This window comes from Phaethon lepturus, unplaced genomic scaffold, assembly GCF_000687285.1.
Source record: "Phaethon lepturus isolate BGI_N335 unplaced genomic scaffold, ASM68728v1 scaffold12563, whole genome shotgun sequence".
In the NCBI taxonomy this organism is placed as follows: Eukaryota; Metazoa; Chordata; class Aves; order Phaethontiformes; family Phaethontidae; genus Phaethon; species Phaethon lepturus.
Window position 1 is genome coordinate 18,967 of NW_010527015.1, and position 14,870 is coordinate 33,836.

The 14,870-nt window shown below is 41.2% G+C and overlaps 1 protein-coding gene across 1 annotated transcript; it reads right to left on the reverse strand.

The window, feature by feature from the left end:
- Window positions 1-1,202: 1,202 nt before the first annotated feature.
- Window positions 1,203-12,544, reverse strand: DUS1L (dihydrouridine synthase 1-like (S. cerevisiae); the record flags this gene model as incomplete). The annotated part of the gene is made up of 12 exons (XM_010283262.1): window positions 1,203-1,544; window positions 1,878-1,953; window positions 4,667-4,704; window positions 5,254-5,420; window positions 6,214-6,302; window positions 6,669-6,765; window positions 7,394-7,538; window positions 8,513-8,616; window positions 8,788-8,870; window positions 9,624-9,736; window positions 11,457-11,507; window positions 12,436-12,544. Coding segments are annotated over 12 exons (1,224 nt in total), but the record flags the coding sequence as incomplete, so codon positions are not given.
- Window positions 12,545-14,870: the final 2,326 nt, after the last annotated feature.

Consider the following 14,870-nt stretch of genomic DNA (forward strand, 5'->3'; position numbering starts at 1 on the left):
ACTGCCCCCCCCACCCCCCCTTCCAGCCCCACGCCCCCAAAACCCCATTTCCTTCTTTCTCCTGCCCATTCCTCCACACTCCCTGGCCTTTTTTTTTCTTTCCTCCACTTCCCTTGGAGGAACAGTAAAGACCTGCTAATTTTACAGTTAAAGGCTCTAGTACTATACAGGGTTTGCTCATAACATACCAGCTTTGCCAGACCAAGCATGGCTAGACCACGTTTTACAGGCTCCACAATGCATCATTGCCTTGTTCCCTTCAGTAGGCTACATGTGACAAGAAAGCAAGCATTAACAGGCCTGCTGCTTTTAGGTGCTATCATCAGCTCTGCAGCAAAGATGCTCAGACTGCACCTGCAGGAAATTGCAGCATACCCTGGAGCAAGGTCACTGAGCATGCAGTGAAGTAAACTGCATGCAGAAAATGGGCCACAGGGAGATAAATTTTCAAAGCTGAGCTAGGCTTTATTTGCATGGGATGGCATGCCTTCCCTTTCTTTAGTCTTATTAAGCCATACCATTACTGATTTTTTTTTTTTCTGGCTGCTGACATTCTTTACATCATACTGAACACTGGAAGGCTACACTGACCTAATGCCTAGGAGACACACAAAGCCCATGGGGAAAAAGGGTAAAAGCAAGGGGTCTTGCATGTGTAGACCTACATCTGGTTTTGACACACTTCACACAGAATTTTATCAGGTGTGAAGGAGAAACACTGGTTGTATAATTATGAGACTTTGAGCAGGGAAAGATTCATGGACTTCGTTCTAACTTAGCATATAATTTCAGACAGCCCTCTTTATTAAAATAGAGATTTGATTTTCCCCCAACCTTTGGCTCATGGGAGACCGCTAAGCTTTATCATACTGTATAAAACTAGTAATTGTTAATACACAATGTGGTTATAGCAACATCTTAAAGTTTTACATTCACCTTTTCAGAGTACTGCTAGATTCCTTTCTGCATTGAAAACATGGCCTGCTGAAACTCAGATGAATGCAACACCTTTTCTATTAGTGAAGTCATTGACATATTGCCATTTTTAGTGTGCTGTTCTAATGCAAGAAATTTATTCCCCAATATTAAAAACAGGACATGAAGGGGTAATGAACATAGAAAACGCAGATTGTGATGGCAGCTTATATGGGTTGCACCCATCCAAAAATGCAGTCTTTAAAATACAGCATGAGAAATTTAATTGCATCCTTTTTATTTCAAATGCAGGATAATTCCCTGAGTAAGCAGCTTTTTACTTAAATAAAACTTTTCTAGAACTTAAAATAAACTTGTGGAACAAGTTCACACAGCTGGCAGTGAGCTGGAGACAGCATGTTCTTTGGCCCAGGGAAGCAGAGGCCTGGCAGGAGCTCTTTATTCATTTCCAAAGTTTCACACTGCACTGTCACCAGCCTCCTTCAGTACAGCAGTCTCCCCAGCATGTACATCTCCTCTCCGACTGATCTCTGGGTGTGGAATTACTCTTTGACTACTCTGCCATGAAAGGGATTTTTCATATTTGGTCTTAAAAAGTAATCCATGACCTGAAGAAGCAAGGATGGGGAAAAAAAAAAAAGAAAGAAAAAAAATTAAAATGAGATGATCACACTGGTAAACAGAACAGCTCATTCCTTATAAAGAATGGGTCCTCATAGGCTGGAAACAATGATCCCGAGGCTTTGGAAGCAGGAGAACTGCCATTTGTACATAGAAGGAAGAGCAGGATCTTAAAACTGTACTATAAAATTTTAGATAGCTATATATGTAGATTTTAACACCCACCCTCCCACCCCCGCCTCAAGCCAAAGATTAAAGTAATGAATATGTGTGGGAGATGAGACATTAGCTCAATGACTTGTAAGCACTGCTGCACTTACCTGGACAGTCTGCTGTCTCTTTGAATGCTCGTTTCTTACAGCATCCTCGGCACATGTTAAATACGCATTTATTGCCCTGGTTTGGGATGGGGGTGTAAAGAAGCTTGTTTCAGTGAAAATAAAATTACTATTGTTTACTATAATACGCAACAACAATACAACTTTGCACATTCAGACCTTTGGAAAAAAACATGAATTCGTCTATTAAACAGTCACACCTCAGTCTAAGGAAGATGACAGAGTTGATGTCATATTGGGGGGGAGCCACAGCTATCAACTGTTTGTACATAGAGAACAAAAACCAAAAAACCAAACCAACCAAACAAAAAAATTCCACACTCAACTTCTGCAACATCAGTAATCTGTTGGGCAGCCTGAGTTACACAACACAAGCAGGCAAGTGCCATAAGCACTTCAGAATAAGCACTATGATATTTGTTGCAGGTGTGAGCTTGCTGTAGTTCTCCACAAAAGTAGTATGTGAAACACTGTGCCAGACATGCTTGCTACCATCTGTAGCTGTGCCTAAAATAAACGTCACCACTGCAATTACTTCCCTACTTGTAGTTTAAAATACATCTGAGTACATACTGAAATACAATGTATGACCCTTATGGGATAGCAGCAGCAGTTGAATCTTGGGTAGTTAACAACTTGGCTATACTAGACTGGGTGCCTGTGGTGCTTTGGCTCACATATGCTTAGTGATCATTTAGGAAAATGGGGTTTTGTTGTTTGTGTGTCTCCCTCCACCCCAGTTAAAAAGTCCTTCATGTTTAGGGAGCCCTTGGTTGAATTTTTTTTTTCCTGCCCCCATTCCATGATACAGCTTAGAATGCTTGTGACTCAGCTTAGACTAGCATATGATCTAGGAAAAAAAAAAAAATACAGGCCCAGTCACAAGATTTCAAGGGCTGCCTGCAACATCACAACGATGTAACAGCAAAACAAAAATGAGACTAAGCCCAGCTTCAGACAATCATGGTTGACACACCAAGCTGTGTCACCTGGATTAGCTATGAAACAGGATGGCTTTCAAAGCAGGCCAGATGATGAACGCTCAATGTTTTCCCAATAATGAACACAGCAAGGAAAACATTTACTTCTGTAGCTGCAGCTCCAAATTCAGCCCCAGCTGGGGTGTTATAGGTGCTATAACAGTGTTACAAAAGAGAGCAACCCACATGCTTGTCTCCCCACCCCCACAGCTGTAATGCTACTTTTTCAGCCACAACACAGAATTACTCCTTGCATCTTACACGCTGCTTGTATGTTTGCACTCTCACTACAGACCATACTGTGATGATGTTTAAAGTATTTGTATTAGTACACTAATAACTACATCAGTTATTCAAATTCTCAATCCTTGCAGAAAAAACACCACCCACCACTAACTCTAGTAAGAGGGGTTTTGTTTTTAATTTCACAGTAGAATATGCATGTGTAATTACTGGAAGTTTGGAGATTTGTTTCCAAGAGATCTTGGGAAGTTCATCTAACTCACTCAACTGTCTTAGCAATAAATATCCTCAGCAGCAGTAAAACTGCACTTTTTTGGAAAGGCAGGCAAATGATCTCAAAGAAGCTATGTATGTTAGTGATTTTTGTGCAGCACCTCCACCTCAGAGACTAGTTACAGGTAATAGTTAAGAGGCTTGTGCTTAAGTGTGGACTTTTTTTTCCCCCTACATATCAGCAGGACTTGGTATGCATGCATTACTGGACACTGGCAGGGACCTACCTCAGGACTTAGAATCATAGAATAGTTTGGGTTGGAAGGGACCTTTAGGTCATAAAGTCCAACCGCCGTGCAATTGGCAGGGACATCTTCAACCAGATCAGGCTGCTCAGAGCCATGTCCAACCCTGAATGTTTCCAGGGATGGGGCATCTACCACCTCTCTGAGCAACCTGTGCCAGTGTTTCACCACCCTCATTGTGAAAAATTTATTCCTTATATCTAGTCTAAATGCACCCTCTTTTAGTTTAAAACCGTTACCCCTTGTTCTATCCCAACAGGCCCTGCTAAAAAGTCTGTCCCAATCTTTCTTATAAGCCTGCTTTAAGTACTGAAAGGCAGCAATAAGGTCTCCCCGGAGCCTCCTCTTCTCCAGGCTGAACAACCCCAAGTCTCTCAGCCTGTCCTCACAGGAGAGGTGCCCCATCCCTCTGATCATTTTTGTGGCCTCCTCTGGACTCTTTCGAACAGGTCCATGTCTTTCCTGTGCTGAGGGCTCTAGAGTTGGATGCACTATTCCAGGTGGGGTCTCATCAGAGCAGAGTGGAGGGGCAGAATCACCTCCCTTGATCTGCTGGCCACGCTTCTTTTGATGCAGCCCAGATATGGTTGGGCTGCGAGCACACATGGCCAGGTCATGTCCAGCTTTTCCTCTACTAGTACCCCCAAGTCTTTCTTGGCAGGGCTGCTCTCAATCCCCCAGCCTGTACTGGTGCCGGGGGGTGCCCTGACCCAGGTACAGGACCCTGCATGTTGGCCTTGTTGAACCTCATGAGGTTCACATGGGCCCATTCCTCGAGCTTGTGCAGGCCCCTCTGGATGGCATCCAGTCCCTCAGGCATCTCAACAGCACCACTCAGCTTGGTGTCATCTGCAAACTTGCTGAGGGTGCACTCAATCCCACCATCTGTGTCACTGATGAAGACATTAAATAGTACTGGTCCCAGTACAGGACCCCCAGGGACACTGCTCGTCACCAGTCTTCATCCAGACATTGACCACTACATGGTCATTTAATAGAAATGCTTTAATGGACACTGGCACTGACTTACCTTTGGGTTTCCACATTGATCACATTTTGCATATTTAGCTGGAAAAGAGAGAGAGACATCATTTCAGCAATGGTATTTTTATGTGGACAAATTAAATTAAAAAAAAATCAGGATCAGACAAAGCTTGGCACTTTTCTAACCAGACAGAGACTCTTTTTGAAATAAAAATACAGTACATCAAAGAACAGTGCAAAGGTAAAGATAATTTGACTTTTTAAGTGCCTCTAAGCTAAATCCAAACATAGAAAATTTTAATCCTCAAGTGTAAAAGAGGAGTACATCTGATTGAAATGCGTATGAAATTTAGTATTTCAAATACTAATGACAGCTACAATTTAGTTTATAAAGCATTTTGATCTTAAAAAGATGCTTATAGTGGAGCAGTGACCTACTTCTTTGATCCTTGTTTTCTTTACTGTTGAACATAATTTGAATCACATTGCCTACTACTGACATTTCTTGATAATCCTCCCTCTTTTTAAATAAGCTTCTACAACTACATAAACAAGGAAAATAAATAGTAGCTATTTATGTCAAATGTCGCATCAGCATCTTTCCATGCATTTATGCCAATAAATGGAACTTACGCTTTAAAGATGGATCAAAGCTTTTATTTGGATTTCTTAACTTCTTTTTTTGCTTATTCTTTGACAGAAGCTCAGAATTTCCATCTTCCTCCTCTTCCAGAGCACGTTTCCCTCGCACACCTTTTTCAGTCCCACTGGCTCCATTCGCCTTGCATCTCTCCTTTGGCCTGAAACAGTAAATATCATCGTAAGTTGGCTACAGGGAAGAAGTAGATGTTCCCTGGCCACTATTCTGGTTTACAGAAATCTTTGTAACCTGTAAATCTTTCTGTCATGGCTAAACTACAAGGAAGTGTCATTGCCCTTAGAAGTGAAATAGGAAAACCTAACTTTTTTGTTAACATTGGCTGTTAGTAACAGACACGCTGTCAGATATATCGGTTGGAAAGTCAATGAAAGTTGGCCAGTTGAATTAGTTAGGCACCTGTTAACCTCTTATTCCCAGGTTTTACTTAAGTATTTACTTAAGTATTAACCTTGACACGCTTATTCTCTTCTTCAGCCCAGTTTTCACAACAGAAAGGGAATAAGCTATCTGAAGAGCTTGTCCATAACAACAAGCATCCTTTATAGAATACAATTTAGTTCCCGTCTTTGCTACCCTGGCAGTTACCAGCAATGTTCATGTTACATATAATAATAAAGTACTGTCAGGTAGCATATCTGTTGCACATCAGGATCTCTTTCTGAGCTGCAGTGGAATTCTTGTTTTTACTTTCCAGAGAGAGAGAAATCTGAGGAGGATCTAAAGGAGAAGATGCATACAATGAGCAACATGCCCATGAACAAAGCAATAACCAGGGGAAAAAAAAAAAACAAACCCAGAATAAAAATAATCCGAAATCTTCACTTATTTTCAAGCGAACGTAAGCTCCTAGTACTGAACTGGATGGCTCTGTTTTGGTCATATGGGTGGGAAAGGCCTATGGGTACCTGTCCATGTTAGAATAGATAACTCACCCTGGCCTGATGTATGGCTGACAGATCCAGTGGAAAAAAGGCAACCCTTCTTTTGGCTTTTCTCCTTCTTTCTGATTAGCTATTTCTTCCTGCAGCATAGAGTTACAGTCAATTTTCCTGGAGTTCTCAGGAAATACTCTAAATAATACTTCAAACTCCACGAAACCACAAATTGGAATTTAATCATCTAAGTTACTGACAGCTAAATATAGGCAAAAAACCTCTACTAAAACACATGAATTGAAGCAGACTTTGTAACTCCTTAATAAACTTTAGCCTGCGTAAAGCTGTTCAGGCTTCAGGGGCTGCTACTGTAGTAAACTACCAGTATCAAGGTTGGTAAGCCACAAAGTTCCACTGAAGTGACTAGCAGACATCAACTGCATGACATACATCATAAGTTCCCACCAAGTGCAGACAGTGTTGTTCTGGGAGATTAGGGCCCATACTGGTACCTGGCATCGGAGTTTCAGCTCCCTGTTGACATCTACAATGCCCTCTAGAGTCTTCACTTTTGCTAATTCTTCACGCAGCTGCTGGTAAACTTGAAGCCTGAGGCAAATCCCAAACATGAAGTCATATTTATTCATTATTGCTAGACTGAGGAGATCACTAAAAATGTCTCTATAAAAAGCTTTTTATAGATCTTTTCTTGCTGCACTTGCCTTTGGTAGAAGCTTATCATCTTTCCTGCAAGTTCAGAGAAAAGCACACATACCTGCTCCGCTTTTCCAAATAAATATCTGGCACACAACCAAGGTACTTTGAGATACACTAACGTGAACATACAGTGCATCAGTTGCTCCTCAGTGACTGCCCATGGCCATGCTCTTACTCCACAATACATGCAAGACAGCTTGCCTCACAATGAACAAGGAGTTAGTTAGCTCATGTTTGCCATAAAGTGCATGGGTGCATATGGGCAATTACCACATGGTAGCTGATGTGCTGTGAGCTTCACGCCCTAGCTTATCTTGTGGTAACTTGTTCATTCCCCGTGCCCTGTTTCCCAGATACGCAGTGAAGGGAAAGACCTCAGCCCACATTCTCTCCAGCCAGGTTCAGGAAAGAAAACCTTGCAGCATACTAATTCTGGCCAAACAAATCCTTGTTCAGAAAAGCCAGACACTTGCTAAGTAGGATGAGACCTGAAAACATTAAGTTCTCTGGAGATACTCACGTGTGATGCCAGAGCTTGAAGAGATGAGCCCTAACGTAAGACAATGGACAAGGGTACTTCTGCACTATCTCCAGATACTCCTCAGCCATCTCCCACACCAATGGGTTTCGTCCCTCAAACAAAGCTGGGTTATGAAGATTACCTTCTAGGGAATAAAAAGAAATACTCAAACTTTCATTTCAGGATTGAAACAGAAAACAAGAGCTCTGGAGAAAACAAGCTCTGGAGCTTGATCACTTCTGTTGTGATTCTACCAGCCAGTCACAGACACATCACCCATATACTCAGAAAGAGAACACAAGGTCCATAAAACTCTATTCTGACCACAGGATACTGTATTTCACTATAGAATTCTTAACTGAGACAAATAGCTTATATCTAATTAAAGTACATTTTCCAGAAAGGCATCCAGTCTTGACACAAAGACAGTAAAAAAAATAAATAGAGAAATCACTGCTTTTGTTGCCCAATGGTTAGATACTTAGATAATGGGTATCTTACCTTATGTCTGTATTCACGTTTGTCTGACCTAAGTTCACCCAGAAGGTACTGCTTCTCACTATGCTTTTCTCTACTAGCTTCACAAGCCTTTTGTTAACCAGTATTTTCTAAAAATAAGATTCTACAATCTCCCAGGAAATATGTTTCATTGGTTTAACTGTGAGAGTGATTGGAAGCCTTTTCTGATGTCTATCCTAACTCTTCCTGTAGGAAGTTATGCCAGTTCTTTCTTGTCCCAACCCAACATGAACCATCTGCAGGAGTATTAATCAGCGGCCTCACTTACTGCATCAAGATCCATTCAAAAACTATTCCATTAACAGATGTCATGAAAATATGCCAGGACAACAAGAGTCCCATATGCCTTTGTCAAGTAATTAGATTTGAGCTGTCCACTCAATGGTACAAGTCCAACATAACAATTCTTACAAATCTTAAGCGATTATTCCTGGTCCTGGTAAGAGATGGCCAGTATAAGAAACAGAATGACCACTCAGCTTTCAATCAAAGCTGTTCACCAAGTCAGTCTGATGTAAGCTTTTAATAGATGTATATGGGGCTGCTAAGAGAAACAGTTTATACTCTCATCTGTTATGAGTTAAAGTTCATTTTCTTTACCTGCGCTCATGACACCATGTACTCCTGTCTTACGGATACATTCTTCCACATCACTGAGACACTGGATGTTTCCATTTGCAAATACAGGAATTCTTACAGCTTTTCTATACCAGTGAATAAAACAGATGCATAGAATTGAGAATTAGAGTCAGCCCAGAAATTCTACTCCTGTCACACAAATCTGATTGCTCTTCAATGCCACTGCACATTCTGCTTAAAATCTACCTTCATAGCTTGTTAGTAGAAATGCACTAAGATCGGTACTGCTCACTAACCTGACAGCTTGAATGTGCTCCCAAGATGCCACGCCAGCAAGCGGTCCTTTCTGTTCTTTAGTACGGCCGTGCACAGTCAGCAGCTAGAACACAAAGTTACATTTACTTTTCATGTGTAGGGACCACTGTAGCAAATCCACTGACAAAAATTTCCTTTGACCCCATACGCTTCATGGATGCCACTGAATTCCCACTTCTATTTCGACAGTGCAGGGACTTTGGTATCACAGAAAGGTATCAGCAGCTCACCTACCATGGCATGGTCTTGGGGTTCTTTCAGCTTGCTATTCCACGGCATGACAAGATAGTATCTTGGGAGAACCTACAGATTTCCTACTGCATTGGCTCCCATCTGTGATTCACTTTGGAATCTGTGATATATTGATCTGGCTTGCTCCTCAGCACAAGGCCTGAATACTGTCACTACTGGCTCTAATTACAGACCGTCTCTTCCCATTTAACTGGAGTTAAATCCTAGAAGGCTGCCTATTTCTTCACTAGTGGTGGCCACCTTTGATACTGTTTTTTTCTCTAGCGTTGTGGATTTCATGCACTCACACTGCCGCCTGCAGCACCATGTTAGACTGAGATGCTCAACTACAGTGAAGGGTACTGCACTGTGCAGCTATTACAAGAGGAACTCTGAAGTCATGGTGTCTTCCATATCATACTATTGACCTACTGCAAATACATACAATCTCTCTGCATCCTGTTCTCTCTGTCTGTAAAACAATGTAGCCTATTCATCTGGACAGTCTACCAAGATCTGGTCATCAGATGCTTTACATAGAGACACGAGTCCAATGCAATAGTACAGGGAGCAGCTGCCTCCTTACCTGGCAGCCAGCTTTCTCCAGCATCTGTGCATACTTCACTGTCTTGTCAATTTCTGGGAAAACGCGGATTTTGCATGTGATGGGAACAGAGAGCTTCTCGTTAGCCAGTAAAACTGGGAAAGATTGAAAAGACAGGTAAGTGGGCTGCACAATGCTATGAAAAGTGCCTACTCTCCTGACGATCTGATCCTGGGTGTGGTACGGAAAAAGTCTGAAAAGTTAATGCTATGCAGTTCTCACAGCTTAACCAGCAGTGTCCTCTGCAATCCTATTGCATAGGTTAATCAAGTAATAGTAAAACATGATGCACAAAATCTGCATTCTAACAAGGTGGTGTAACATAGTCAGCATTTAATAGCCCTGACGTTTCCACTGCATCAAACTCTCACTTTCAAGGAACATCCCCCCTCAAATCTTAATCATTGATACAGGTTTACTGTCATCACAGTCTATTATACTCCTACTCTGCCAACAACATTAACACTTGCTTGTTCACCTTTCCTACAAGAGATGCTTGTTTCTTTCCAAATTATCACCTAAATAATCATGACAAGTAGACTCTTGTCCATGGCAAGCACGGGCTTATCAACTGAGATAGGCTGTGGACCCAATTAAGTAGTAAATGTAGGTTACAGTCAGGGTGAAATCTAGAACAACATGTTAAACTCCCATAGTCTTTACACAGTGCACAGAATCAGAAAACTACTTAAAGAGTGAACAAAGACAGCCAACACGAAAACACTGAGCAATGGCATGCCTGAAAATTCTCTTCTTTTCCAGAGCTTGGATGTATAATGTAGGAAGTCACTTGCTTTCTTCTAATCTAAATCCTAGAAGCTCTAATGAGATGGATTTCCTATCACCCTTTCAAAGGAGCAAGCAAGGTGTATACAGGTGCAAGCAGAAAATAGTACTCCACCATTTTAAAGAAGGCTGGGGGAGAAGGATGAAGCGGAAGCGTTGCCCGTCTTTTATACAATAGCCTAATAAGACAGCTCTCTTACTAGACAGCCTGTGTTCTCACCTAACTGGATGACTCGGGTTCTCTTCTCACCTTGAGGCTGTTCTCATTTGCATCTTTTACGCCTAAGAAAAGTGCCCTAACAATCACATTACATGCTGGGTAGGGAAGCACTGTCTCTCTTTCCAGGCCCTCAGCAGTGTCTTTGTGCCAAACATTCAAGATTCCCTGGACCACAGGGAACGCGAAGAGAAGCAACACGCTCTAACTTCACAGTCCAGACACTTGCTTTGAAGTGGGGTGAAGGCACATTCTCAGCTCTACACAATGACCAAGACCTTGCTTTTTACATCAGTTCCAAATGTATTTCTTAAAAAAAAGATACGGTTCACAACTGCTGATAACCTGAAAACATCCTATACAACTTTGGAGAACAGAGGCATAACTTGCCATGGTGTGGACAGAAAGAGTATGCCGAGCTGATCAGAAAAAGGCAACTGTGGCTTCAAGCAGAAACACAACTCCTGGCACCCGAGAGTATCAAAGTGAAAAAAGGCACTGGGACTTCTGCCGTTTCTAGAGCTGGAGAGCCACTAAGCCATTAGATAGGCACTTAATTGACTCACTTTCACCTAAAGTCTGTTTCAGGTACTGGTCTTTTAGCAGATCTAGCATGAGTTTGTATTTGGATACCACCAAGTATCTTGAGGGTGCCACTGGAATATAGTAAGAATGAAAAAAAAACCAAAATCCCAACACAGTCCTGCCCAAAGAAACACGCTGCACCTCCTTTCCCCCAAAATCCCTAAACTTCCTCTTAATGATGAGTTCATTCCATTCCCTCTCAAAGTGAAACTTCTCTGAAGACTTACTCATTCTCTGAAGAAGATCCCACTCCTCTTGCAGAAATGCTCCATAGTGACCTATAATAAAATAGCCTATGACAGACTTGTACAGAAGAGTAAGATTCTGAAGTATACAGCTTTCATAAACATTCACATACAAAGATCCAGACACTCATATGCCTCACTGGCAGAGACAGAGTTGCTTTGTCCTGCCCAAACTGGAAGAGTTGGATCATTCTGTTCCCCATGCCACCCTAGATTTAAAGGATAAACAATGAATACCCACACCCTACTTTCACTGCTACTCCCTAAGACTGGTGTGTTGACACTGGTAGCTCAAAATCCAACTTTCAGGGGTTTATACCAGGTGTTTAAAAATTCCCTTCAGGATAAAACCTGAGCTGACCGAAAGAGCTATTTGCCCTGTACAGTACTGATCATTTCCTATTAATCTTTGAAAGACATTTTAAAAGAGGAATGGGCAGTTACTGAACAAATCCTTTCTCAACATCCTAACTGATCCAGAATTTTCAAACACTGGTTCTGGTTTTCAAATATAGCTATCTTTGCAATATCTTTAGGGGATTCAGCAGGTGGTAGCCTCTTATACGCTAATGTGAATAAAATGTGCAAGTATCGAGGAAATAGGAGATGCTAAATGCTTGCATGATATAATTTTAAATGCAGTTTTGCAAAATCAGGCTGCTTTAAGCAACTGAAATCAGAAAGAAAATCATGCTCTTGCTAAAAATACTTCTTCTGAAAGGTATTTGAGACACAAGAGCTGTCACTCAAGAGAAGTTGGAATTAATTATTAGTATATCTAATTTTTGCTTGAGGTACTACAAAGCATTACCTGTTAAAGTGGGTGTAATTAAGCCTGACTTCAGCAGTACTGCAGCCACACCCCCCAGGCTTAATTTGGTCCTCTTGATGTTTTACTGCCAATGTTCACATTTGAAACATGCCATTTCTCTGTTTATCCAGGGTTCAGATTTGCACATACCTCTCTTTGCAATCATTTGGGGGCAACCCAAATTTAAATCTATGGCATCGCAATAATCCTGAGCCAACAGTGCTGCTTGGACAAACACTTCAGGGTCATTGGCACAGAACTGAGAAAGACAAAGAAAAGTGGAATAATCAGGCAATAGCTTTCTTCAAGTACTAACAACATGTTATGACATAGTTATGAAGCAACTACTTGCTACAGAAAACAGGCATAAGATGCACAGTCAATAATAGCAAACACCATTTCTCAAAAAGAACAAACGAACAGCAAAAACTGTGACACTTACCAGCTAACGATCCTCAATCTTCAAATGACAAAATGAGAAAGATAAGCATTCAAGAAGCAAAGAAATACTTGTGGAATATTTTACATGTAGTACCCAATAATAAGAGGGAACAACTCTTAAAATCCCCTGTAGATCAAACAGCTGTAGCATTTTAATATATAAGGGTGGTGCAGAAGAAGAGAGTTACCTGTGGTATCTCTGGGTCTTGAGACAATTCAACCTTTGTAGATACCAATAAGCACCACTGCCTCTAAAATGAATTCACATTAGTGTGGAGTATGAAATAGATACATTGGGCTGTTAGTCAAATGCACAGTCTTAAATATTAACATGTTAATATTAATAACGAAATATTAATATTATAAATGTAATTAATATTACATTTAAAGCATGGTGCAAAAATAAATTTATTAATTAAAATTAGGCTAACTTGAATCTGCTTTGTTGAAGAGGCCAGACTATTCTTCTCTTTTATGCTTTCAGACATTTTCTAAAATTCATTATTAAGAAAAAACAATGCCCTCACATCTTTAAATAATATGGATTTAAACTCAAACACATGTGAGCAGAGGGTGTTACTTAAACCCTACAGCAGTACACAAATTATGGCTGACACCAGCTAAAACCAGGAAAGGCATTTGCTTTCTCCAAGATGATTGAAACAATGGAAAGCCTCTAATCAGGCCACATCAGTATTTTCACACAGTAAACAAACCCCACAGAGCAGGCTGAGCTCAGATGTACCTCTGCCTAATCCATTTCCAAGAGTCTGTGACCAAAACCCAAGACTACCCAGCAATATTACAGAAATCAGTAAGGATTGCTGTACTGAGTCAATCCAAAGATTAATCTAGTTAGTTCTGTGCCTTATGTCCAACAGTGGCCAGTGGGAAGAAGGATAATACAGCAACTTCACAGTAACTGACACTCTTCAGGTAGGCTTGCCCAGAACACACAGCTTACTGAGATGAAGATCTGTGTTCAAAAGACTTATAGCTTTCTAAGCCTATTTAAATTTCTGCCTACCTCTCACAGAAAAAAAAAAAGAAAAAAGAAAAAAGAAAAAAAAGTATTTAAAGCTGTACTGAGACAGACCAAAGGTCCACCTCAACCCCCTCTGATAATAGTCAGCAACAGATGTCTAGGGAACAGCAGAAGCTGGAAAGCATCTTCAAGGACTTTGGAAGCAGTAGTAGTGTTTCCTGCACCTAATGACCCTCAATAGTTTTCCTTCATCTGCTTTCTAAACTCATGTAATCTTTCAGCATCCAGTACATCCCTTGGTAATGAATTTTGCAGTTTATAACTATCACTATCCTTACTTAACACTTGTTTCTTGTTCGTCATCTTCAAGCCAGTCATACTTTCACAGACTTCTCTCATCTCTCCCCTCAAGTCAGAGGAGACACTTCTCTTCCAGGGTGAAAAGTCCTTATCCATTTAACTGCTCCACATGTGGAAATCGCACCATTCCTCTGATCATGCTGACGGTCTTTCCCTTCATTATTCTCCAGCTCCACGGAGAATAATATGGTATAACTCCCCTCTTTGGGATGGAGTGGAGGGAAATACCTGAACCTCACAAAGTACTCAAGAAGCAAAAGCAACACAAGCTTAAGAGTGTGTCCTATCTTTCTGGCATCCTTTTTCTATAGCTAAGCACTGAGTTCATGGTTTTAGAGAACTACTCAAAAAACTGTGATCCTCCCTGAGTGGTATCAGATCTGGAACAACCCTTGACTCTAGAAAACCAGTTCCAATCTATCTCTAGAGATGCGATGTAGCGGACTGAAACCCTGTAAGAAGTCTAGTGCTCCAGGCCCCTGTGATTAAGACACCGAATCCTCTTTGCTAGACAAGGAATAAACAGAAAAACACACAGATCTTCATGAGATGAGTACTGTTAGCTGTATTTAAGTGAAGAAAATGGTATTTCTGTCATCCTATATAACCACTTTAAAATCTGGGTGAGACTGACGAGCTTGTCATGTGCATTTGGAAAAAGTCTGGATTTGTTAACACAAATGGGGTGGATGATGAAGGCGAGGGTGCGTTTGAGATGCTGACTTGCTTTTCTAGCGTTACCCAAGAACGCACTGCAAGGTGAGGCCCGGGCAAGCTCTTCCCGGCAGTCCCTGCCGCC